General features: G+C 42.5%; 1 protein-coding gene across 29 annotated transcripts in view; it reads right to left on the bottom strand.

The window, feature by feature from the left end:
* The window catches only part of inpp4b (inositol polyphosphate-4-phosphatase type II B), a 405,814-nt gene that overhangs the window by 253,654 nt on the left and 127,550 nt on the right, over nucleotides 1-24,610 (bottom strand). For 27 of the 29 annotated variants that reach the window (XM_073906014.1, XM_073906011.1, XM_073906058.1 and 24 more), the window contains one exon: nucleotides 19,387-19,500. In XM_073906014.1, the coding sequence (XP_073762115.1) occupies nucleotides 19,387-19,500 (114 nt within the window). Of the gene's footprint in view, nucleotides 1-19,386; nucleotides 19,501-24,123; nucleotides 24,307-24,610 lie in introns of those variants that run through there. The other 2 variants (XM_073906019.1, XM_021477366.2) reach the window with 2 other exon arrangements.

Below are 24,610 nucleotides of genomic sequence, written 5' to 3'. Positions count from 1 at the left end.
ACTAAAGGGACACCCTTGCTCTATTTTTAGATGTAAGGGTTATTGGGCTCACCACAAGATCGCTGTAATCGGAATTATTGTTTGTAACTTTGGGTAGGCTTGCAAACATGTGCACTTTTCATCCTTAAACTTCAGCCGTTTGCATTTCTCGCGGTCACAGAAGCTCCCTGTGATCTGAACTAGATGCAGCTGAAAAGTGAGAACGCGTTGCCTCACGTGTGCATCGCTCGATTGGAAATGAAATAACAAACGTGCCTGCAGGTCGCAGACCGCTGTGTGTGGTGTGATGCTCAGCGCCATGCATTTTAGAATTGTAAACATAGGTTTCTATCAGGGTATACACAAGTTACATAATAGTTTCATTTTAAATAACATCCGTATGTGCGTGTCTGGTGTGCCGTGTCGCGGCTCCGAGCGGCGCATCTAGTGCCTCAGCCAAAGTTAATTCAGTGTGCATGGTTATTAGTCTCGGTGTACAAGCTCGGCACTTTAAACTAGCACACAGTTGGCTGTAAAACTATACAAAGACACAAATGATCTTCTACTCTCTGCTCTCGGTCTGTATCCGAGTCATACATGTACGGCTGTATGCTGGCCCTCTCACTCATGTCTCTTCTCTGTCTGCCTGTCTGTTGCCAAACAGATAGCGGGGGAGCTCTTGGCTCCGCCCCCTTGTTACGTTGGGCGGGAAGTCGAAACTAATTATCATGTGAAACAACACACCCCTAAAACAGCGAGCTGTGTACACGCCCCCAAAATGACACATTTTAATAAAAAATCTGAACTGTGTGTTGAACTGAACCTAAACTGGCACAGTCAGAAAAACCATAGTATTAATATTAAATTATAAAAAAAGGGGGTAAACTATGTGCACTTTAAATAGAAACAATTCAAATCAAGCAATAAAAAACTACATTTCAACCCATTTGGACAAACACAGGATCATGTCGGCATCATAAAGAGCTCATCAAATGTTCATCTGACTATCTTAGCCAGAGAAAAATTATCAAAAACCGTGGAAATAAGGTGCTGTTATAACTGACCATCACATGACAACCAAACGCTTCAAATACAGAGAAGCCTGGGTTAAATGGTGGGATCTGCTTTCTATTTGAAGAGCAAGATGTTTTTAAACGAGGCAACAAAACAGCGACGAGAGTCTGCATGAAGAGCCGAGATGGCAGAGACCCAGAGGATCCACTGATGCTAAAACAACAACAACTTCTACATCAAACAGCACTTCAGACACAAAGACTACACTACAGTCCACGACCACACTCCATCTGTCAGAGCCTGAGGAGAAGCTCACCGCAGAGACCACCAGTGGAAACACTGCACTGATAAACACGGGCCTTCACTAAATGCAGACGTGCTACAAATTCATTATTATTTTTAAAAAAAAGACACAAAAGGAGAAGTCTCTACTCTGAGATCGAGTTTAAACTTTAGAAAATAAATATATAAATAAATGTTCAAATGTATGTAAAAAAATAAGTAAATAAATTCAATTATAAATGCTGTACTATCAGAATTTTCAGGAAATCAGTCGAGCAATAAATTGACTCAGTTTTGTTCCAATTAAATCTGTTTAATAATTTCTCATGCAGTATAACAATGAACGTCTTTCTTTGTTACAATTTCGTATCTCGTAATAGAACAGTCCAATACGGAGGAGACAACCATCACAAACAAAGGAGCAGGGGTGAATTCAGTGAATGTACGCAACTTAAAATATCAACATATGTAAACTCTACATGTATTTGAGCACTATTAATAAATTATATCAAATCAAATGAAGTCTCTGGCGACACGGTGGCTCAGTGGTTAGCACAATCACCTCACGGCAAGAAAGTCACTGGTTTGAGTAACGGCTGGCTTAATTGGCATTTCTGTGTGGAGTTTGCATGTTCTCCTTGTGTTGGCGTGGGTTTTCTCCGGGTGCTCCTGTTTCCCCCACAGTCCAAACACATGCGCTATAGGTGAATTGAATAAAGTAAATTGGCCTTAGTGTATGAGTGTGTGTGTAAATGTGAGAGTGTATAGTTGCTTCCCAATGCTGGGTTGCAGCTGGAAGGGCATCTGCTACATAAAACATATGCTGGATAAGTTGGCGGTTGTTAGGTCCCATGTGGGACCTGTTTGTATGTGTGTGTTTTTTGTGATTTGCAAAGCCTGCATGATGATTGCAGATTGGTGGGTGGGTCATCCCACCTGAGACTCATCGTGTGGTGTTTATAAGGAGTCCGGCATTCTGTCTGGGAGAGCTCGATTAGCCGGACGTCTCTGCTCGGCGCTTTTGATTTGTTTTAGTTTGTGTTTGGATCATGAGCTCAGTACACTTCCATACACATGCTTTTCACTACTGACTTTCACCTATACTGACTTTGATTGCATTAAATACTTTTGTTAATTATACATTTGTTAATTAATAAATAATTTCTCTTTTCAATTTACCTGGTCCGTATTGTCTCTCTAACTTTGAGCCGGTTGTAACATATGTAACATATTCCACTGTGGCGACCCCTGATGAATAAAGGAGCTAAGCCAAACGAAAATGAATGAATGAATGAATGAATGATGGCTCTTACACTAAAATACAGGGTTTCACACAATTCATTCATGGTGTCCTCACATAAATCGATTAAGTTAACGTAACACTTTTAACAAATTTATGTGGATTGAACATTAAAAAATTAAGTTGTCCCAATGAAACATGAAGAATTGTGTTGTTTCAACTAATTTTAAATATGTAGTTTGAAAAAGCAAAAAGAAATCATTTCTTTCGTGTGTACAAGTAAAATTTGAAAAGACTGTAAAATATTATTAAATTAAAGACTAGTTGGAAGGAATGCCAGAAATGAAAATAATAAATATAAAATAAATCAGCATATACATCAGCACATGCATAAAAAGTAAAGTTTTCTTAATTTGTAAATAGATGCATCAATAAAATAACATTTAAATGAATACAATAATAAATACATGTTAATATAAAACATGTGTAAAATTATGTGTTAGATAAAAAAGACAGAAATATGTGTTGAAACATGTACATGTGTGAAAAAATAAATTGCTATTTTATACAAATATTTTTAATAGTGCTACAAACAAATAATCATTAAAAAAGACAAAAAAGGACAATCCATTACTCTAACATATCTAACATAGATCTGCATATATGAATCAATAAAATGCCATTTTATACAACTATAAAATAAATATATAAAAATAAAAAAACATTGATTAATTAAGTTCTTAGCAATGCATATTACGACACAAAAGTTAAGTTTTGATATCTTTATGGTAGGAAATTGACTAAATCTCTTTATTGAACATGATCTTTGCTTAAGATTCTAATGATTTCTGGCATATTATTAATTTGACTAATTTTATGTATTGTTGGCTATTCTTAAACATATACCTGTGCAACATAAAACTTACAAGGTTTTGGTAACAACAAATAATAACTTGACTTCTAGCTTCTCATTTGGTATCAGAAGTGGCTTATATGAAAAGGCAAAGGCCTCTAGATTACACGTATTTTACCAAAATAAAATATAATCATGCCTTTATTTTTTATTATTTCTTTAGAACAGTAAGGTCTGACTTTGTATAGAATATAAAGTCCTGCTGCAGTGGAAACAAATATTATTGTGTATGACTAGCTTGGAGGACTTCAATAATTTAATAATAAAGTCATCTCGAATGCCAAAGAAAGCATTCTTGCAAGACTCCCGCATATCTCATCAAGATTTGGACACAGCAAAAACTTTGACTTCATCTCTAACCATTTTTTTCACACTAGAAAAATCAGCAAACTGAAAATCCGTTTTTGAACTCTGAACATGGCGAGAGAATCAGTGAGTGTGCAAACTCTGCCTCGCTCCTATGAGCACCTTGCCACATCAGGACAATCAAATGAAGGGGCAGGTTTATGAAGACTAAGTGATAAAAATATTCTTTCATTATCCTCCGTCTGCGTGTGAATGGAAATAAAGGAGCGCTTGATTAGCCGGCGCTGCGACAGCCATGACATGTTCAGTAGTCCAGCGGACGGCAGATAATTACTTTCTCCTGACAGACAACTATTAGTTTGCTTCTCAAAGTGCTTCTTAAATCAGGTACATAAGTCCTGGGTGATATGAATAGTCTTATCTACTCTTTCCGCATGCTGATGCTCAGCACACTTAGTTCTCTGTGTCTCTCGCAAACAATGTGCATTATAATCAAGTTTGTTTGACTTGCGTCATTACTGAATTGTTCAAGGGGTGACTTCAAATCACTTGATGAAGACGGATGTGCAATATTTATCATCTATGACAATATGGCAATTGTTTTTTTTTAATGGTCTGCTATGACATTAGTGTGTCGCACACTTTAGAAAAAAAAAAAACTAACCTGACAGTCCAAAAGCATTGACTGTGGTGAAGCCTATTAGAATGAAAGTTATGAAAACTCAAAGATAAAATATCTGTAAATGGGTTTGTTTATATATATAGTTGAGGACAGCATTATTAGCCCTCATATATATTTCTGTTTAACTGGAGGAAGATTTTTTATCACATTTCTAAACATAATATTCTAATAACCATGGTGCCATGATCTTTTTTCACACCCCTATTTCTGAGTGCCAAAATTGAAATCAATAAATGTAGTGGACCAGAGGTCAGTTTCAGACAATGCTAAAAACAAACACAAATAATCATAATAACAATAAAGCACAATAAATCACAGCACCTTGCTATGAAACCAAAACCAATCAGCACTTTGAACATATTAAAAGTTAAATAACGTGAAAAAAACAGGCGAAAACTATTATAATATACAGTTGAAGTCTCTTTGATTTTTTTTTTTCTTCTTTTTTAAATATTTTCCACATGATGTTTAACAGAGCAAGGAAATTTTCACAGTATGTCTGATAATATTTTTTCTTCTGGAGGAAGTCTTATTTGTTTTATTTAGGCTTGAGTAAAACTTTTAATTATTTTTTTTTTTAACTATTTCGGGACAAAATTATTAGCCCCTTTAAGCTAATTTTTTTTTGATAGTCTACAGAACAAACCATCATTATACAATTACTTGCCCAATTACCCTAACCTTCCTAATTCACCTTATTAACCTAGTTAAGCCTTTAAATGTCACTTTAAACTGTACAGAAGTGTCTTGAAAAATATCAAGTAAAATATTGTTTACTGTCATCATGGCAAATCTAAAATAAATCAGTTATTAGAAATAGGTTTCTAAAACAATCATGCTTAGAAATGTGCTGAAACAATCTTCCCTCCATTTAACAGAAATTTAGGAAAAAAATAAACAGTGGCGCTAAGTCAGGGGGGCTAATAATTCTGACTTCAACTGTACTTGGTTGATGCCAGAGATTAAGCATTCAATCAAATGAATACAAAAAGTATAGATAAAATCAAATAAATCAGAAAGATATCAAAATGAGCATGCCCTTATCCGGAAAAACAAACACAAGAAAAAAACAATGAATAAAATGTTCCATTTATACTTCAACAAGATGATGCTCTTCATGCCATGAACTACACGAGATTACAAAACAAACAAGAATTTCTGAATCCTAAACACTCTGTTTAAATTCAGTGTGTTACTTGTGGTATCTTAGTAACATGAGTACATTTTCATTTAATTTTGAACTCTGGACAAATCTGAAGTCAATTTGTACTAATTTTGCATCTTGAAGGCCAAAGTTGTGAACTTGCAAAACAAGTTTAGACCACCAGAAGATCAATACCATGATAAATTAAAACAAACAAGCTGCTGAAACATCAAAAATAATGCTACAAATGCAAACTTTCCAACATTTCGAAGCAAGTGCATAAACATTTCGCATTCATAAACGATCGCTGTGCATTTGGAAACATGGAGATCTGCGTCAGCATCGCTGTATAAATGACTAATGTGATTCGTCTGAGTTACAGAGCACAGTAAACACGTCTGACAGGAATCTTTTGATCTTCACATCAGCCACTATATATATAGACTGTAGTCTCTTGAGGAAACTGGACCTGATAGAGAGCAGGCGGGCTCAAACCACTACAAAACCCCCACTGCGGGTTCACAAGTTTGCACTATTTATACAATACATAAACAAAGCCTATTTGTGGAATTTCAGCCTTTTGAGAACATTGTGCTCTAGAGGAGATGCAGGACGCTCATATGCTTCTAATATATACCTTTGGGGGAAAAAAATAATAAAAATAGTGAACTATGATTCTCGGTGGATACTTTAAATTAGGGTTATATTGGTTGGAGTTGGATAATGTACTTGCTAATCTGAGCAAACAATAAACAATACATTTATTTCAGTATCAGAAGTGGGTAGTAATTAATTGCATTTACTTTGTTACATTTACTTGAGTAAATTGTTGGGTAACATGTACTTTTTGCGTACTTTTAAAAATCTGTATTACACTCTTACTAAAGTAAATTATTAGAGAATATTCAGTACTCTTACTAACTCTTTCAGTTAGAGAGCGCTAACCTATGTTGGAATGATGGCTGAAGTTGAGGAAGATGTGCGAGTTTGGCTTTCTGCGGTTCTGAGAGGACGGTCTCGCTGTCTGTGCAGTGAGTTTATCAGACCAGGTCATCCTCGGTCTCAAGTTCAGTCTATGTTTTCACTCCAAGATGTCAACAAGAATAGTTTGATAATGCGATGCATGCTGTACATCGAGCTGACATTGCAACATATACAGTTGAAGTTGAAATTCGCCCCCCCTGTTATTTTTTTTTCCCTAATTTATGTTTAAAGGAGAGCAGATTTTTTCAACACATTACCAAACATAATAGTTTTAATATCTCATCTCTAATAACTGATTTATTTTCTCTTTGCCATGATGACAGTAAATAATGATTGACTAGATATTTTTCAAGACACTTCTATACAGCTTAAAGTGAATTTTAAAGGTTTAACTAGGTTAACTAGGTTAACTAGGCAGGTTAGGGTAATTAGGCAAGTTATTGTATAATGATGGTTTGTTCTGTAGACTATTAAAAAAATATATAGCTTAAAGGGGCTAACAATATTGACCTTAAAATGGTTTTAAAAAATTTAAAACTGATTTTATTTTAGCCCAAATAAAACAAATAAGACTTTCTCCAGAAAAAATATTATTAGATTATAAGATTATCATACTGTGAAAATTTCCTTGCTATATTAAACATCATGTAGGAATTTTTTTTTTTCTAAATTCAAAGGGGGGCTATTAAATCTGACTTCGTCTGTACATGAATTACAGCCCTAACCGTAAGAAACACATAGTGGTAGGTGTCAAAATTATCCCAATTTGAACCGTATTATTGATAACTACGAGATAATGAACTTCTGTTTAATGGAATAACTGATTATCCCTGCACATATTAATCACGCACACACTGTTAACAACTAAAATATAACCAGAATTATTTGCCCCCCATATTTTCCACCAATTTCTGTTCAGCATATCACCAGTATTCAGCTTAAAGTGACATTTCAAGGCTTACCTGGGTTAATTAGGCAGGTTAGGGTAATTAGGCAAATCATTAACGATGGTTTGTTCTGTAGACTATCAAAAAATATATTGCTTAAGGGGGCTAACAATATTGACCTTAAAATGGCTTTAAAAACATTGCTCTTATTTCAGCCGATTTAACACTAGTAAGACTTTCACCAGAGGAAAAAATATTATTGTAAAACAAAAAGTAATAAGTGAAAAATTCCCTGCTTTGTTAAACGTAGTTTGTGAAATATTTGAAAAAGACAAGAAATTTATAGGAGGGTGAATAATTTTGACTATAGATATAAGTACTTTGGATACTCTACCCAACTCCCTTCAGGTTTTATTCATCTAAACGTTAATAGAAAAACAGGTTGCTCGTTGTTAGTTCTTGATCACTCACAATACATTAGCTAATGTTAACAAGCATGAATTTTGGATGTTAATAATGCATTAGAAAATGTTAAACTATGATTAATAAAAGGTACACGAAGTAGAAATCCAGGAGCCAATCTACAGTGCTCTGCATAAATAGACACCATATTGAAAATGAATGTTTCATTCTTGTTGCTTAAAATATTGAGTTGAGTCGGTGCAATAGCCTAGTGGTTAGCGCGCCGATATATGGTGCAACAGCGTCAGGGCGTAGCGGGTTCGAATCCCGGCTCGAGGACATTTCCCTACCCTACCCCCTCTCTCTCTCCCACTTCGCTTCCTGTCTCAATACTGTCCTATCTAAAAAAGGCCAAAAATAAAATCTTAAAAAAAATATATTGAGTTGAATATTTTAGTTAAATAAAAGTTTTTAGTGAGTTAAAATGTTAAAAAAAGTGAGTTAAAATGTTAAAAAAAGTTATGTGAAGTTTATTTATAAACTAATTTCGAGAGAAGCACATGCTTATGATTGATAGCACCTGGTTCACATTAGCTAACACTGATTTACCATTCAGACGACTCCTTAAATAACCAGAGTATCTTACTTCTTCCATCTTCGTCTTGAAGAATCCCCCCTTCCACCCTTACTCCTCCCATTTCCTTGTTAGGGCAGCACGGAGGCCTAGTGGTTAGCACCACGGCCGCACAGCAAGAATGTCACCGGCTCTGACACTTCCTGGCCAGGTTGGCATTTCTGTGCGGAGTTTGCATGTTCTCCTCGTGTTTGCGTGGGTTTTCACCGGGCTCTCCGGTTTCCTCCCACAGACCAAAAACATGTAACATAAGTAAATCCACAAATCTAAATTGACAGCATAGACACTTCATGGCATTAATCTACTTCCAACATTATCAAGCAGGGGAGTTCTCGAGACCTACCTGAACTCGGACTCCCCTCTCGCCCTGCAACGGGAGGGAGCCCCGGGCTCGAGGATCTCACGAGTTCATGGCCCTCTCCCGGGACAGCAAGCCAAACAAGCTCTATAATCAATCATCAGCTAAGGGCGAACTCTTGAAATATAATTAATCCCATCTGTTCATCATCATGCAATGTTAAATTCTGCACTAATTAAAGCTTTGAATGACACTGGTGAGGTAAAGTGAATCAGGAATAGACGTGATATTATTTTTGCCTCTCTATGAGTGATGGCGAACAGTTCACCTGTCCGTTCTGACTTCATGGCCTCCGGCGAGAGCTATCAGGAAGTGTTTCCCATCGGCTCTTCCTGCTCTCTTATTCATGCAGGTGAAGCAGGACTCGTGCAGGAATGCAAAAGTGTGAAGCTTCAGGCAGACCACCGAATCAAGCTCAAATGAGGCCTGAAGGATCTGCTCTGAATGTCAAGGACTGGCTCTCATTACTGCTCTTCTGCTAATGTCCGGCTGGAGGACTGGTGGCGCAGCTGCATCATAAATCTCTAAAACATCACCATCTCCATTCAAACATCCATGTAATCTAAACTATAAATGATCAAAGATTGCATGTGTTTATTATAAGCACAGAGGTATACTGAAATCTGCGTTTGGCTCAGACAGAGCAGTCGTCATTTGGTTATGAATTCAGCTGGGCGATATGAAAAAATATCTCAAATCATAATATACAGCTCAAGTCAAAATTATTCACCCTCCTGTGAATTTCTTTTAGAAAAATTTCCCAATTTATGTTTAACAGGGTGACGCATTTTTTACAGTATTTCCTATAATATCTTTTCTTCCGGAAAAAGTCTGATTTGTTTTATTTCAGCTAGAATAAAATAAGATATTCAATATTATTAGCCCACTCAGGCAATATTATTTTTCAATTTTCTACAGAACAAACCGTTATACAATGACTTCCCTCATTACCCTAACTTGCCTAATTAACCTAGTTAATCATTTAAATGGCACTTTAGGCTGAATACTAGTGTCTTGAAAATATCTAGTCAAATATTATTTACTGTCATCATGGCAAAGATAAAAGAATTTAGTTATAATAAATGAGTTATTAAAAATATTATGTTTATAAATTTGTTGATAAAAAATTCATTCTTATAATATCTTCTTTCAAGATATCAAGATAGCAATAAATATCATAATAAAATACATTTTATGCTAATTCAATCAATTGATAGTTTATAGATATTGGCAACTTGGAAAAGACTTTTTTACATATTGTAAAGTATAATCTCTAAAATCTACACATAAATTTGTGATTATTTTTTCTCGCTTTATTTTGAATTTTACAGCAATCTTTTAATTAAGAACGTAGAAATAAAATAATAAATATTAATGAAGTTTAAAGCACTTCAAAAATGTATGATTACAGGCCCAACATCAAATGTTGTGAAATAAAATTAACTTTGAAGCATGCAACCTTCTTGCCAATGCCGTAAGTCATATTTCTGTCTGCATCCCATAGTGTAAATGCCGTTCACACTGGATGTTTTTTGCTCACACGTTTTGTTGGTTAACACCTTGTTAATAAACAAGTGCAATTTATTTATAAACTAATTTCTAGAGGATCTCGTGTTCATAAAATTAAATCTCTTTTATTGTCACATCATCAGAAAAAAAAAGATTGTTTATGATTGTCACGGCTGGTCCTGCATCGGCTTCACATATCACGCCAATAAAATACAGGGCTGATAGTGGAAAAAATTCCTGAGCCTGAACTTTTTTTTCCTTGCCCCTGAGGTGAGTAGGGGTGGGGGTACTATGTATGCAACGCACTTTTAACACATAACTTGTGGGCCCCTGGGCCCAAATATATTAACAGCCTATGTGTAACCCTGATCATCATTATTGTCAAGTGGCTCTTTTTAGACACATGCCAGTAATGTCAGTGTCACATCCGTCTGTGACCACCTGAGGGCGCTGTAGCGCTCTAGGACTTGTAGGCGCTACAGTGCCCCAGGGAAAAAACTACATTCTCATACATCCCACGCGCATACACCGGAACACTTACACTGACCCGTCATCTCATCTGTTTTGTGTTACCGTTGATTATCTGGACTATATATTCTACCATTCCACCTATGTTTGTCATCGCGTCGTTGTCTACCTTGTCTGTCTTGATCCCAGTCGTGCAGTAAGTCTGATATTCTTAGTTGTTTGTTCTTGATCGTGTTTTTGTATTTTTGCTTAGTCTAGTTTTTCGAGTTTTGTTTCCTGAGCCTTGTCTCTGTTTTGGTTTCTGATTTTGTGGTTTATTTGTACTTTGAACGCCTTGTTTTATGTTTTTTTGCACTGTAAATAAATCTGCACTTGAATCCGCTATCTTTTTGTTCCTGTTTTGCTTTTGTTTTGATCACGCCTAACGTGACAGAACGACGCGATCACAAATGGATTCAGCAGATAGCCTTATAGTGCGTATAAAACAAGGTAATCGCTCAATTGAGCGATATATCAAGGAGTTTTTGGAGCTAGCCCCGAAGAGCTCTCATAGTGACTTATTGCTTATGATGTTTTTCCGGGGAGGACTTTTGGATCCAGTCCGTTCCCAAATGCCACCGTATGAGGAGGACTGGAACCTGTATCGGTTCATCGAGGCAGCCTTATTGATCTCTGGCTCCCCTCTCTCTGTTGCTCTGAAAGAGGAGAACCCTCAGGAGGGAGGCCTGAGTGAAGGGCAACAGAGAGGGATATTTTCGGGGCCAGCTGATTTGTCTAAGGGAAGGAGGAGAGAGGCTGGACTGGAGTTGCGGACTTATCCGCGTCGGGCTGTTCGGAGACCACCCTTTTCGGAGCCTCTGGAGAGCCTGCTAGAACTGTGTGGAACGCCAGTGTCGGCTCCAGCCCCAGAATGCCCGCCAGTGTCGGCTCCAGCTCCAGAGCAAGATCCCTCTCCTGATGACAACACTCTCCCTTCTCAAACCACCAGACGAAGGAGGCACAGGAAGAGGACTGCCCATGTCCCAGAGCGCCCACCAGTGTCGGCTCCAGCCCCAGAGCGCCCGCCAGTGTCGGCTCCAGCCCCAGAGCGCCCGCCAGTGTCGGCTCCAGCCCCAGAGCGCCCGCCAGTGTCGGCTCCAGCCCCAGAGCGCCCGCCAGTGTCGGCTCCAGCCCCAGAGCGCCCGCCAGTGTCGGCTCCAGCCCCAGAGCGCCCGCCAGTGTCGGCTCCAGCCCCAGAGCGCCCGCCAGTGTCGGCTCCAGCCCCAGAGCGCCCGCCAGTGTCGGCTCCAGCCCCAGAGCGCCCGCCAGTGTCGGCTCCAGCCCCAGAGCGCCCGCCAGTGTCGGCTCCAGCCCCAGAGCGCCCGCCAGTGTCGGCTCCTGCCCCAGAGCGCCCGCCAGTGTCGGCTCCAGCCCCAGAGCGCCCGCCAGTGTCGGCTCCAGCCCCAGAGCGCAGTCCAATGCCAGTTCCAGTCTGGCTTCTGGCCTTACCGGCGCCACCCAGGCTCCTCGCCCTGCCGGCGCCACCCAGGCTCCTCGCCCTGCCGGCGCCACCCAGGCTCCTCGCCCTGCCGGCGCCACCCAGGCTCCTCGCCCTGCCGGCACCACCCAGGCTCCTCGCCCTGCCGGCGCCACCCAGGCTCCTCGCCCTGCCGGCACCACCCAGACGTCTTGCCCTGCCGGCCCCAACCCGGCTCCTCGCCCTGCCGGTCCCAGCCCGGCTCCTGGCATTACCAACGCCATCCAGACGTCTTGCCCTGCCGGCACCTCCCAGACGTCTTGCCTTGCCGGTCCCAGTCCGGCTCCATGCCCTGCCGGCTCCAGTCCAGCTGCCTCCTGTCCCGCCGGCTCCAGTCCAGCTGCCTCCTGTCCCGCCGGCTTCAGTCCAGCTGCCTCCAGTCCCGCCGGCTCCAGTCCAGCTGCCTCCAGTCCCGCCGGCTCCAGTCCAGCTGCCTCCAGTCCCGCCGGCTCCAGTCCAGCTGCCTCCAGTCCCGCCGGCTCCAGTCCAGCTGCCTCCAGTCCCGCCGGCTCCAGTCCAGCTGCCTCCAGTCCCGCCGGCTCCAGTCCAGCTGCCTCCAGTCCCGCCGGCTCCAGTCCAGCTGCCTCCAGTCCCGCCGGCTCCAGTCCAGCTGCCTCCAGTCCCGCCGGCTCCAGTCCAGCTGCCTCCAGTCCCGCCGGCTCCTGCCCAGCTGCTTCCAGTCCCGCCGGCTCCTGCCCAGCTGCCTCCAGCCTCGCCGGTTCCTGCCCAGCTGCCTCCAGTCCCGCCGGCTCCTGCCCAGCTGCCTCCAGTCCCGCCGGCTCCTGCCCAGCTGCCTCCAGTTCCGCCTGCTCCAGTCCAGTTGCCTCTCCAGCCGGCTTTCCTAAAACCCCCTGCCTTGTGTCTCCTGCGGGATCATCCATGGGTCATCCCTCCCGACCCTCCCTGGTGGTCCTTCCCACTACTTGGGACAGATTCACCGGCCGCACCCTGGCTTCCTGCTGGGGTGCCTGACCCACTGCCTGACCCTGATCTGGCCCTCCCATCCCTCCCTTTGTTCCTGCTCCGCTCCGCCCCCCCTCTTGGAACCAGTCTGGGAGCGTCTGGAAGCCGCTCTTTAGAGGGGGGGTAATGTCACATCCGTCTGTGACCACCTGAGGGCGCTGTAGCGCTCTAGGACTTGTAGGCGCTACAGTGCCCCAGGGAAAAAACTACATTCTCATACATCCCACGCGCATACACCGGAACACTTACACTGACCCGTCATCTCATCTGTTTTGTGTTACCGTTGATTATCTGGACTATATATTCTACCATTCCACCTATGTTTGTCATCGCGTCGTTGTCTACCTTGTCTGTCTTGATCCCAGTCGTGCAGTAAGTCTGATATTCTTAGTTGTTTGTTCTTGATCGTGTTTTTGTATTTTTGCTTAGTCTAGTTTTTCGAGTTTTGTTTCCTGAGCCTTGTCTCTGTTTTGGTTTCTGATTTTGTGGTTTATTTGTACTTTGAACGCCTTGTTTTATGTTTTTTTGCACTGTAAATAAATCTGCACTTGAATCCGCTATCTTTTTGTTCCTGTTTTGCTTTTGTTTTGATCACGCCTAACGTGACAGAACGACGCGATCACAAATGGATTCAGCAGATAGCCTTATAGTGCGTATAAAACAAGGTAATCGCTCAATTGAGCGATATATCAAGGAGTTTTTGGAGCTAGCCCCGAAGAGCTCTCATAGTGACTTATTGCTTATGATGTTTTTCCGGGGAGGACTTTTGGATCCAGTCCGTTCCCAAATGCCACCGTATGAGGAGGACTGGAACCTGTATCGGTTCATCGAGGCAGCCTTATTGATCTCTGGCTCCCCTCTCTCTGTTGCTCTGAAAGAGGAGAACCCTCAGGAGGGAGGCCTGAGTGAAGGGCAACAGAGAGGGATATTTTCGGGGCCAGCTGATTTGTCTAAGGGAAGGAGGAGAGAGGCTGGACTGGAGTTGCGGACTTATCCGCGTCGGGCTGTTCGGAGACCACCCTTTTCGGAGCCTCTGGAGAGCCTGCTAGAACTGTGTGGAACGCCAGTGTCGGCTCCAGCCCCAGAATGCCCGCCAGTGTCGGCTCCAGCTCCAGAGCAAGATCCCTCTCCTGATGACAACACTCTCCCTTCTCAAACCACCAGACGAAGGAGGCACAGGAAGAGGACTGCCCATGTCCCAGAGCGCCCACCAGTGTCGGCTCCAGCCCCAGAGCGCCCGCCAGTGTCGGCTCCAGCCCCAGAGCGCCCGCCAGTGTCGGCTCCAGCCCCAGAGCGCCCGCCAGTGTCGGCTCCAGCCCCAGAGCGCCCGCCAGTGTCGGCTCCAGCCCCAGAGCGCCCGCCAGTGTCGGCTCCAGCCCCAGAGCGCCCGCCAGTGTCGGCTCCAGCCCCAGAGCGCCCGCCAGTGTCGGCTCCAGCCCCAGAGCGCCCGCCAGTGTCGGCTCCAGCCCCAGAGCGCCCGCCAGTGTCGGCTCCAGCCCCAGAGCGCCCGCCAGTGTCGGCTCCAGCCCCAGAGCGCCCGCCAGTGTCGGCTCCTGCCCCAGAGCGCCCGCCAGTGTCGGCTCCAGCCCCAGAGCGCCCGCCAGTGTCGGCTCCAGCCCCAGAGCGCAGTCCAATGCCAGTTCCAGTCTGGCTTCTGGCCTTACCGGCGCCACCCAGGCTCCTCGCCCTGCCGGCGCCACCCAGGCTCCTCGCCCTGCCGGCGCCACCCAGGCTCCTCGCCCTGCCGGCGCCACCCAGGCTCCTCGCCCTGCCGGCACCACCCAGGCTCCTCGCCCTGCCGGCGCCACCCAGGCTCCTCGCCCTGCCGGCACCACCCAGACGTCTTGCCCTGCCGGCCCCAACCCGGCTCCTCGCCCTGCCGGTCCCAGCCCGGCTCCTGGCATTACCAACGCCATCCAGACGTCTTGCCCTGCCGGCACCTCCCAGACGTCTTGCCTTGCCGGTCCCAGTCCGGCTCCATGCCCTGCCGGCTCCAGTCCAGCTGCCTCCTGTCCCGCCGGCTCCAGTCCAGCTGCCTCCTGTCCCGCCGGCTTCAGTCCAGCTGCCTCCAGTCCCGCCGGCTCCAGTCCAGCTGCCTCCAGTCCCGCCGGCTCCAGTCCAGCTGCCTCCAGTCCCGCCGGCTCCAGTCCAGCTGCCTCCAGTCCCGCCGGCTCCAGTCCAGCTGCCTCCAGTCCCGCCGGCTCCAGTCCAGCTGCCTCCAGTCCCGCCGGCTCCAGTCCAGCTGCCTCCAGTCCCGCCGGCTCCAGTCCAGCTGCCTCCAGTCCCGCCGGCTCCAGTCCAGCTGCCTCCAGTCCCGCCGGCTCCTGCCCAGCTGCTTCCAGTCCCGCCGGCTCCTGCCCAGCTGCCTCCAGCCTCGCCGGTTCCTGCCCAGCTGCCTCCAGTCCCGCCGGCTCCTGCCCAGCTGCCTCCAGTCCCGCCGGCTCCTGCCCAGCTGCCTCCAGTTCCGCCTGCTCCAGTCCAGTTGCCTCTCCAGCCGGCTTTCCTAAAACCCCCTGCCTTGTGTCTCCTGCGGGATCATCCATGGGTCATCCCTCCCGACCCTCCCTGGTGGTCCTTCCCACTACTTGGGACAGATTCACCGGCCGCACCCTGGCTTCCTGCTGGGGTGCCTGACCCACTGCCTGACCCTGATCTGGCCCTCCCATCCCTCCCTTTGTTCCTGCTCCGCTCCGCCCCCCCTCTTGGAACCAGTCTGGGAGCGTCTGGAAGCCGCTCTTTAGAGGGGGGGTAATGTCACATCCGTCTGTGACCACCTGAGGGCGCTGTAGCGCTCTAGGACTTGTAGGCGCTACAGTGCCCCAGGGAAAAAACTACATTCTCATACATCCCACGCGCATACACCGGAACACTTACACTGACCCGTCATCTCATCTGTTTTGTGTTACCGTTGATTATCTGGACTATATATTCTACCATTCCACCTATGTTTGTCATCGCGTCGTTGTCTACCTTGTCTGTCTTGATCCCAGTCGTGCAGTAAGTCTGATATTCTTAGTTGTTTGTTCTTGATCGTGTTTTTGTATTTTTGCTTAGTCTAGTTTTTCGAGTTTTGTTTCCTGAGCCTTGTCTCTGTTTTGGTTTCTGATTTTGTGGTTTATTTGTACTTTGAATGCCTTGTTTTATGTTTTTTTGCACTGTAAATAAATCTGCACTTGAATCCGCTATCTTTTTGTTCCTGTTTTGCTTTTGTTTTGATCACGCCTAACGTGACAGTCAGTGACACATGCCAGTGTCAGTGATCTTGTGACATGTGCCAGTAGGTGTCAGTATAAGCACGTTATAAGCACATTAATCTTATAAGTCTCTTTGCTTTAATATTTAAAAATCATTAGGCAAATGACACCTGTTATCTTACATGCATATATGTTATGAGTTTTCAACATGCATTTTATTATAACTTTTTAAAGGATATTATTTAAAATACCTTAAAATGAAAATAAGTTAAATAATAAAATAAATGAATGAATTAAAAACATAGAGAAGTCCATATTGTAGGGAACAAAGGAACTGCCAGGATGCAATAATATACAGTACAACAGATAAGTGTAACCCCTCCCATACATAAGCATGCCACAATAAATTTGACTGACATGTACTGTCAAATGACTATATTACGTACGGAAGTATGACTACGAATACATAAAATAAATGCGTTTAAATTAAAACATCGTGGAGTAGCTCAGCAAATAAACTAACTTGCGACGCGATAAATTAGGTTAAAAGTCGCGTAATGATTAAATATGGTTTTGCTCGTGTTTATTGATGTCAAAAGCTTCGCCGGGTGTCGATGTCACTGCAGTGACATGCAGCGCGACACTCTGAGTGACACAGGTCACTACACATGCCACTAGCGAGTGACAAATGACAGTGGAAAACCGGACGTGCCACCGGAAGTGTCACTACACTCAGTGGCATGTGCCTGTGTCATCTGTACGTCAGATGTCGTGTCACTCCATGTTAAAACTGCTACTGTGAATCCGCGTTCAAACGCACACAATAAGCTAAAACTCGCCCCAAGCACCGGCAAAAACAAATAACAATGAATGTGTCGAGGAAAGAGTAAGGACATATCTTAATTATTTATTAAAAAACTTATTCTGAGTCAGTGTCGCAAAGATCCTGACTGGCAATCTCCTCTTGGACTCGCCTTTAGAAATTCATCTTTACGGATTACATGAAGGAGTTTTTTGTTTTCGATTTGTTTTATTTCGTTAAGTAATAATTTAAAGCTTTCTATAAATATATTTATTATGTCTGTGAGGCATATACATTTTGCTTCACTTTGTTAAGCGCTCCTGTTCAAAAACCAGACGACAGAAAGCGCATAATTTTGGTTTTCTTTATTTTATAAAAACGCTGTAACGTTTTTTGATGTATTACTCGTACTTTGTGAGCAAAAATGACGGATAACTTTAAATTGCTCCCACTGAAAATATGCAAGTGATTGCTCTGGCGCCTCGATGTCCTGCAAGCTTTTTATAAGCAAACTATGCGTCTAATAGCACACATTCTTTAACGTTTAAGCTACCATTGTTTTATACTTGAACTGTTTTATATCTTTTATTTTAGGCAAGTCGTGATGATCTGAGAAGGCAAACTGATCAAACAGACAATGATGGTCTTCCGCTGGGCGCTGTTCGTTAAAAAAACTTATTTTTAACGAATAAAAAATGCTCCAAACGTTTTTCTAAATAAGCTGAATAAAAAACGAAACTAAATATAAACACTTTGCCATTAGGCTACATACAAAACTGAACTATTTCATAGCTGAAACACTAAGTTGTTTAAGGAGAAGGGGGAAATATATTTTTGTCCCGTCTATTGCTTCACCGTTATTTCGAGAATAAACCCAGCGTAAATATGCAGATGTCATTCCCAAAACATATCAGCGTATATGTGCCGAAAACGAAAGTTTCATACAAATTCTGAATGGATTATAGCCTGGAAAGTGCAAAGCACGCTCTTCTTATTATCACTAAAAAGCGTCACTAATCTTAGTTCATAGAGATCTCACAAAGATCCGTTATAATTTATAAAGCTCTCTAAATTACACAATTAATCTTTTATTTACATGGCGTCTACACTCAAAAGATGATTCACGAGCACACAAAATGGCACTTAATAAAATCCAATCCGGCGCTTTCAGCAGTGAGTGAATTCTGTGAATCTAGAGAAATGACAGATCAATATCCGTGAACCTGATTTTTTTTTCCCGCAGCCACAGTACGCCGGAAATCCGGCGTGGTGCCGGAACGCTATCACCCCTGAAAATATACATAAATATTAATCTCAGCCACAGACATAGAGAGCAATGCTTTTATATGGTCTATTTAGGTTTGTGTTGATTTTTCCTGATGGTATTTTCTTTTAGTAGTAAACACTTGACAGTTTTAACATGATTATTCATTAACATTAATATGCATTAGCTCACTGGGGATTATCAGTTATGAATTTGCATTATCAAAGAATTAAATAATTTTCTGTGAATTTTCTAACAGCATCTCAAGATCTCTGAAAAGTGACTCTTGTCTTCAAGCTGGCACATCTCTCCAGCACATCTCTACCTCCTGCTTTGTTTTCAGATTTAGTCTGTGCAATAATATCTAATTTCTTCAGCGGTGCTTGCAGAACGAATTGCTGCGACATAAATTAAATGAGCTGTCAATTTGTAGCAGAATAAACGTCAATGTGCCAGACTTTATGCAAAATAATCAAACGTGCGGCTTGCAAGACGACATCTGATTTATAGACTAAAGTTTCAGCTGCGAATGATTTTGTGACAAAAAATGACCAAGCAGGTGATTAAAAGAACGAAAATCATTTAGGGATTTGCGAACAACACACAGGCCCCAAAAGAGCCTAACAGTGGCGTCCATGAGCCAAATCGGCAACACAATCATGAACCACAACAAAAACACACAAACTAAAGACTCAAACCACAGCAAAACAAACAGAGATGTATAACAAACAGTAACTGATCCAGTTACTATGACCATTTATATGAAGCTGTTTTGACACAATCTACATTGTAAAAGCGCTATACAAATAAAGCTGAATTGAATTTAAAAACTGTATAGAACTCACCGACTGCTGTTCGTCACTCACTCCATAGACACTGACTTTGATGAACGTGTCGTTATAAACTGGGCAATCAAGTGGGAAGCTCACTCCAGAGGGAAAAACAGGATCTCGTGTTCTCTGCAAAGAGGAAAAATATCATATAATGAATGAATGAGGAGGATAAAGCTCTCTAAACCTGTACATTTCTTCCTAATATGGGAATAAAATGAGATGCGTTTAAGTCTAGAGCTCGGTACAGATCATGGTCAAATCAGTGTAAGGAATGGCCAAAAAAAGCAATAGTAAAGTACTCTGTTTCAGTTTTACATGAGTATAAGTGCAGATAAGGCGAGGCAGTGCCGCAGTAGGTAGTGTTGTTGCCTCACAGCAAGAAGGTCGCTGGGTCGAACCTCAGCTCAGTTGGCGTTTCTGTGTGGAGTTAGCATGTTCTCCCTGCCTTCGTGTGGGTTTCCTCCAGGTGCTCCGGTTTCCCCCACAGTCCAAAGACATGCGGTACAGGTGAATTGGGGTGGCTAAATTGTCCGTAGTGTATGAGTGTGTGTGTGAATGTGTGTGTGCATGTTTCCCAGAGATGGGTTGCGGCTGGAAGGGCATCCGCTGCATAAAAACTTGCTGGATAAGTTGGCGGTTCATTACACTGTGGCGACCCTGGATTAATAAAGGGACTAAGCTGACAAGAAAATGAATCAATGAATGAACAAAAGTGCAGATAACCTAGATACATATTACACAGGGTTTTTACAAGTTTCATCAAGTCAAATTTAAGACTTTTAAGACCATTTTAAGACCAATATGAAAGAAATTTAAGACTTACACAAGGCTAAAAAACATTATAAACAAAAGTTATTGTGAGGAAGATAAGTAAACAGAGCTAATAAATAAACTTGTCTTAAAACTTTTATTAAAATATATTGTTAGTAATTGTCGGCCCGATTGGGTAGCTTTACATGGACATAGGAAAATTAAGACCTGTTTAAACTGATTTAAGGCCTACAACCAATATTTTTGGCTTAGTCCTTTTATTAATCTGTGGTGGCCACAGCGGAATGAACCACCAACTTAGTCAGCATGTTTTTACGTAGCGGATGCCCTTTCAGCTGCAACCAATCATTGGGAAACACACTCATGCACACACATACACCCCGGACAATTTACCTTTTCAATTCACCTGTACCACAGGCCTTTTAACTTGTGGGGGAAACCGGAGCACCCAGAGGAAACCCATACGAACACACCGAGAACATGCAAACTCCACACAGAAATGCCAACTGACCCAGCCGAGGCTCAAACCAGCGACATTCTTGCTGTGAGGCGATTGTGATACCCACTGCGCCACCGTGACGCCCCAACATGGACATTAAAAAGCTTCGTATTAGTACCCCAAAATCTCAAAAGGTATACTATTGTACTGTTTTGTTTAACTACTAATATGTACATTTGAGGTATTAACATGGACCGTTTTTAAAAAGTACCATCCCAGTGATAGCTCTCATACTGTAGCTGTATAAGGAGTAAAAAATATGATATGATGCTGTTAAATGTGAATTAAAAGTTTCCCAAAATACTCCAAAATACCCAAAGAATGTAAAGGAACAAGTAACAAAGTAAAAGAACTTCATTGTTATCCTGCACTGGCCTTTCTACCCTTTTCAAAAGGTTTAATAGTGGGAAAAGTCTCCAATATCTGAATCACAACATGCCAATTAAAGCACAATAACCAAACACATCAGAACTATCAATCATTACTCACAGTATTAATGACATTTGTTGTATGACTACTAGTTGGCATCAGCGCCTATTCCTAAATCTCCATATAAAGACACAACAGCACATGAGTTTATTTTAGTAAAACACTTCAGACAGCATGCTGAGATGAAACCCGCTCTACATCAAAAGCCGTCTATTTATGCATCATGTGACTCTTCCCACGGCCGACCCTCATGCTCGGGTCACGGTTCACTGATCTGAGAACTGGACACTCCCAGTATTTACACATGGGCATTTTCTCGGGCGTCTCTGGACTGGATCCTCCAGAGACGGTGGGCAGGACTGATAGAGAGGAGCGATTGCTGACATGCAAACTCAATCACACACCTACAAGTCCAGAGACTGGGTAAAAAAAAGCAGACCGGCTATTAGTCAAGTCTGGGCTGGATCGATGCGGCCACGGTCTATCTGTTTCACATCTGCTTATTGGCTGAGCAGACCCTGCTATCTGAGGAGAGGATCTCTATGTGAGTCTAAGTGCCTCCGCTTCTCCAAATGAACTCGGGAAACGTCTATGGTTAAAGGCATAATTCAGGCGTAAATGAATATTCTGTCATCATTTAGTCAACCTTATGTCATTTCAAGATTGCAGACTGAAAAAGATGAAACTTTATGTGCTTTTTCCAAAAAAGTTTAAACAAATTTAAAGCTCAAAAAATAGAAAATAGACAGTAAAATGATTGACTATATCTCAAATGTTCATTTCCTTACTTATTTATCAAAGGTCACCACAGGGGAATGAACCGCCAAATATTCCAGCATATGTTTCACACAGTGGATGCCCTTCCAGCCACAACCCAGTGCTGAGAAACACCCATTCACTCTCATTCACACACACTCATATGCTATGGCCAATTTAGTGGATACAATTCACCTATAGCGCATGTGTTTGGACTGTAGGGGAAACCGGAGCACCCGGAGGAAACCCACGCCAACACAGAAAGAACATGCAAACTCCACACAGAAATGCCAACTGGCTCATCTGGGACTTGAACCAGAGACCTTCTTGCTGTGAGGCAACAATGCTAACCACTGAGGAATCGTGCCACCTATCCCAAACATTTTATGGTAAAATTTTTGTGGTAGTTATCATAATTTAGTTGTCATTAATGGTGTCGCAATAATATTGAATCATTATTATTCATCTTAAACTTGTCAGTTTTTTTAATGTAATACAAAGTTAAAGTAAAAAAATAATAATAATAATAAGTCAAGGGCGTCACAGTGGCGCAGTTGGTAGCATGATCACCCTACAACAAGAAAGTCTATGATTCGAGCCTCAGCTGGGTCAGTTAGCATTTCTGTGTAGAGTTTGCATGTTCTCCTCGTGTTCGGGTTGGTTTCCTCCGGGTGCTCCGGTTTCCCCCACAAGACCGTGTCTAGTGTGCGATACTTTCAAGTGTGTGACGCCCTTAAGTGTGTGAATGAGTGTGTATGGATGTTTCCTAGTGATGGGTTGCAGCTGGAAGGGCATCCGCTGTGTAAAAAACATATGCTGGATAAGTTGGCGGTTCATTCTGCTGTGGCGAACCCAGATTAATAAAGGGACTAAGCCAAAAAGAAAATGAATGAATGAATTTTAGTCGATTTAAGATTTTTAAAAATTTGTCATACTCAGGTTGGATAAAATTTTAACTTAACATAATTTTTTTTAACGATATGATATGTTATCTAGTTTGTTTTTAATGTATGTAAAATAAATTAATATAAAACTCCACACAGAAATATAAAATAAATGATATAAATAATGAAATAAACCTAAAAACTCATGTTAACTCAGATGATGATTGACTCATGTCATATTTCTACTTTTCTTTTAATCTCAAGTAGTAAAAATAACTATGACAGGTTAAAATTTTAACATGAAAGTCTAGAAAAGAAAAAAAGTCATAACAAAAAAAATATATGCTGAAATAGAAAACTAATATACTATTTCAACTTATGCAACATTTTTTTGTCTCGTGACCTTGACCCTGAATTTTAACAATTTTTTCCTTTCTGTGCTTTCATGTTAAAATTTTGACCTGTCATAGTCATTTTGAATTGTCAATTGACAAATTCATTCATTCACTCATTGTCCTTCGGCTTAGTTTATTCATCAGGGGTCGCCACAGCAGAATTAACCGCCAACTTATCCAGCATATGTTTTACACAGCGGATGCCCTTCCAGCTGCAACCTAGTACTGGAAAACATCCATACAAACTCATTCACACACATACACAACGGCCAACTTAGTTCATCCAATTCACCTATAGCGCATGTGTTTGGACTGTGGGGAGAACACAGAGGAAACTCACTCCAATACAGGGAGAACATGCAAACAAAAATGCAAACTGACCCAACCAAGACTCAAACCAGCAATCATCTTGCTCTCATGTCACAGTACTAACCACTGAGCCATCATGTCACCCTCCAACTGACAAATTATGTCTGGAAATGAACTAAAAAGTTTACCTCATAATGCATTTACGCTGATAATTATGACTTACTTTCTGTTTATCTCATTGTCATAATTATCACAAAAACAAATGTATTTCTATAAGACTAATGTGTCGTTTTCTAAGTGATATTAACCATATTTTCCCACCGAAGAAAAAACCTCAGTTAAAAGTTTAGAATGACGTAGACAAACTTGCAACTTTGGGTGAACTACTGCATTAAAGCTAACTGTACAATAAGCATTTACAGAAACAATAGCCAAGTGTTCCTCTCTCTCTCTTTTTCTCACACACACACACACACACACACACACCTCCCCCAAGGGATCTCGGAGTCATTTACAGGTTTGCATCATTCATCAGCTCAACAGGCTGAGATTGATTTTACAAGCTGCTTAATTAAAAGAATCAGCAGGATGTCCGGGCTAAAAGGTTTCCGCATTTTGTCCTGTGCAGGACTCCTGATCACTGAACAGCGCAGTGATGACCATATATCATACCAACACATTAAAAAGTCCTCAAAATCACACTTACCTCCCCTTCCATGCCTAAAGTTCAGTTACAGCCAGGATAAAGCGAGTGACCGGCACAAATCTAAACCCATAAAAGCACAAGGTCAATATCAGTGGCGCTCATAAATCAGCGGCGTGTCGCGGGGGAGCCAGAAAACTCACTGCTGCAGTGTGGGTAATGGTCAGTCCTCAGGACTAATGGCCCCGTTTCAAAAAGCAGCGTTTATTTAGTGTGTGTGGTGAACGCGGGGCGGAGGGAGTCATTTAGATGGGTCCCAAAGTGGCCAATTTGTTCCATAATGCGCCGTCATGCTGGGCAAACTCACATACACTCATATTTTCATGCTAACCGGATGTTCGATAGCAATGGCACGCAAAAAAAAAACGGACAGGATGAATTGCGGCTCGCTGTGATTTTGGCTTGAAATCAATGTGAACATATATGCTCATGCTTCAATAGCGTGAAGCCAACACAGGGCTTTTTTTATAAAGACACAGGAGTGTGACGT

The sequence above is a fragment of the Danio rerio genome, chromosome 1 (genome assembly GCF_049306965.1).
Source record: "Danio rerio strain Tuebingen ecotype United States chromosome 1, GRCz12tu, whole genome shotgun sequence".
Lineage (NCBI taxonomy): Eukaryota > Metazoa > Chordata > Actinopteri > Cypriniformes > Danionidae > Danio > Danio rerio.
The sequence above is the reverse complement of the archived record's forward strand: the minus strand, read 5'-3'. Positions and strand labels throughout refer to the sequence as shown.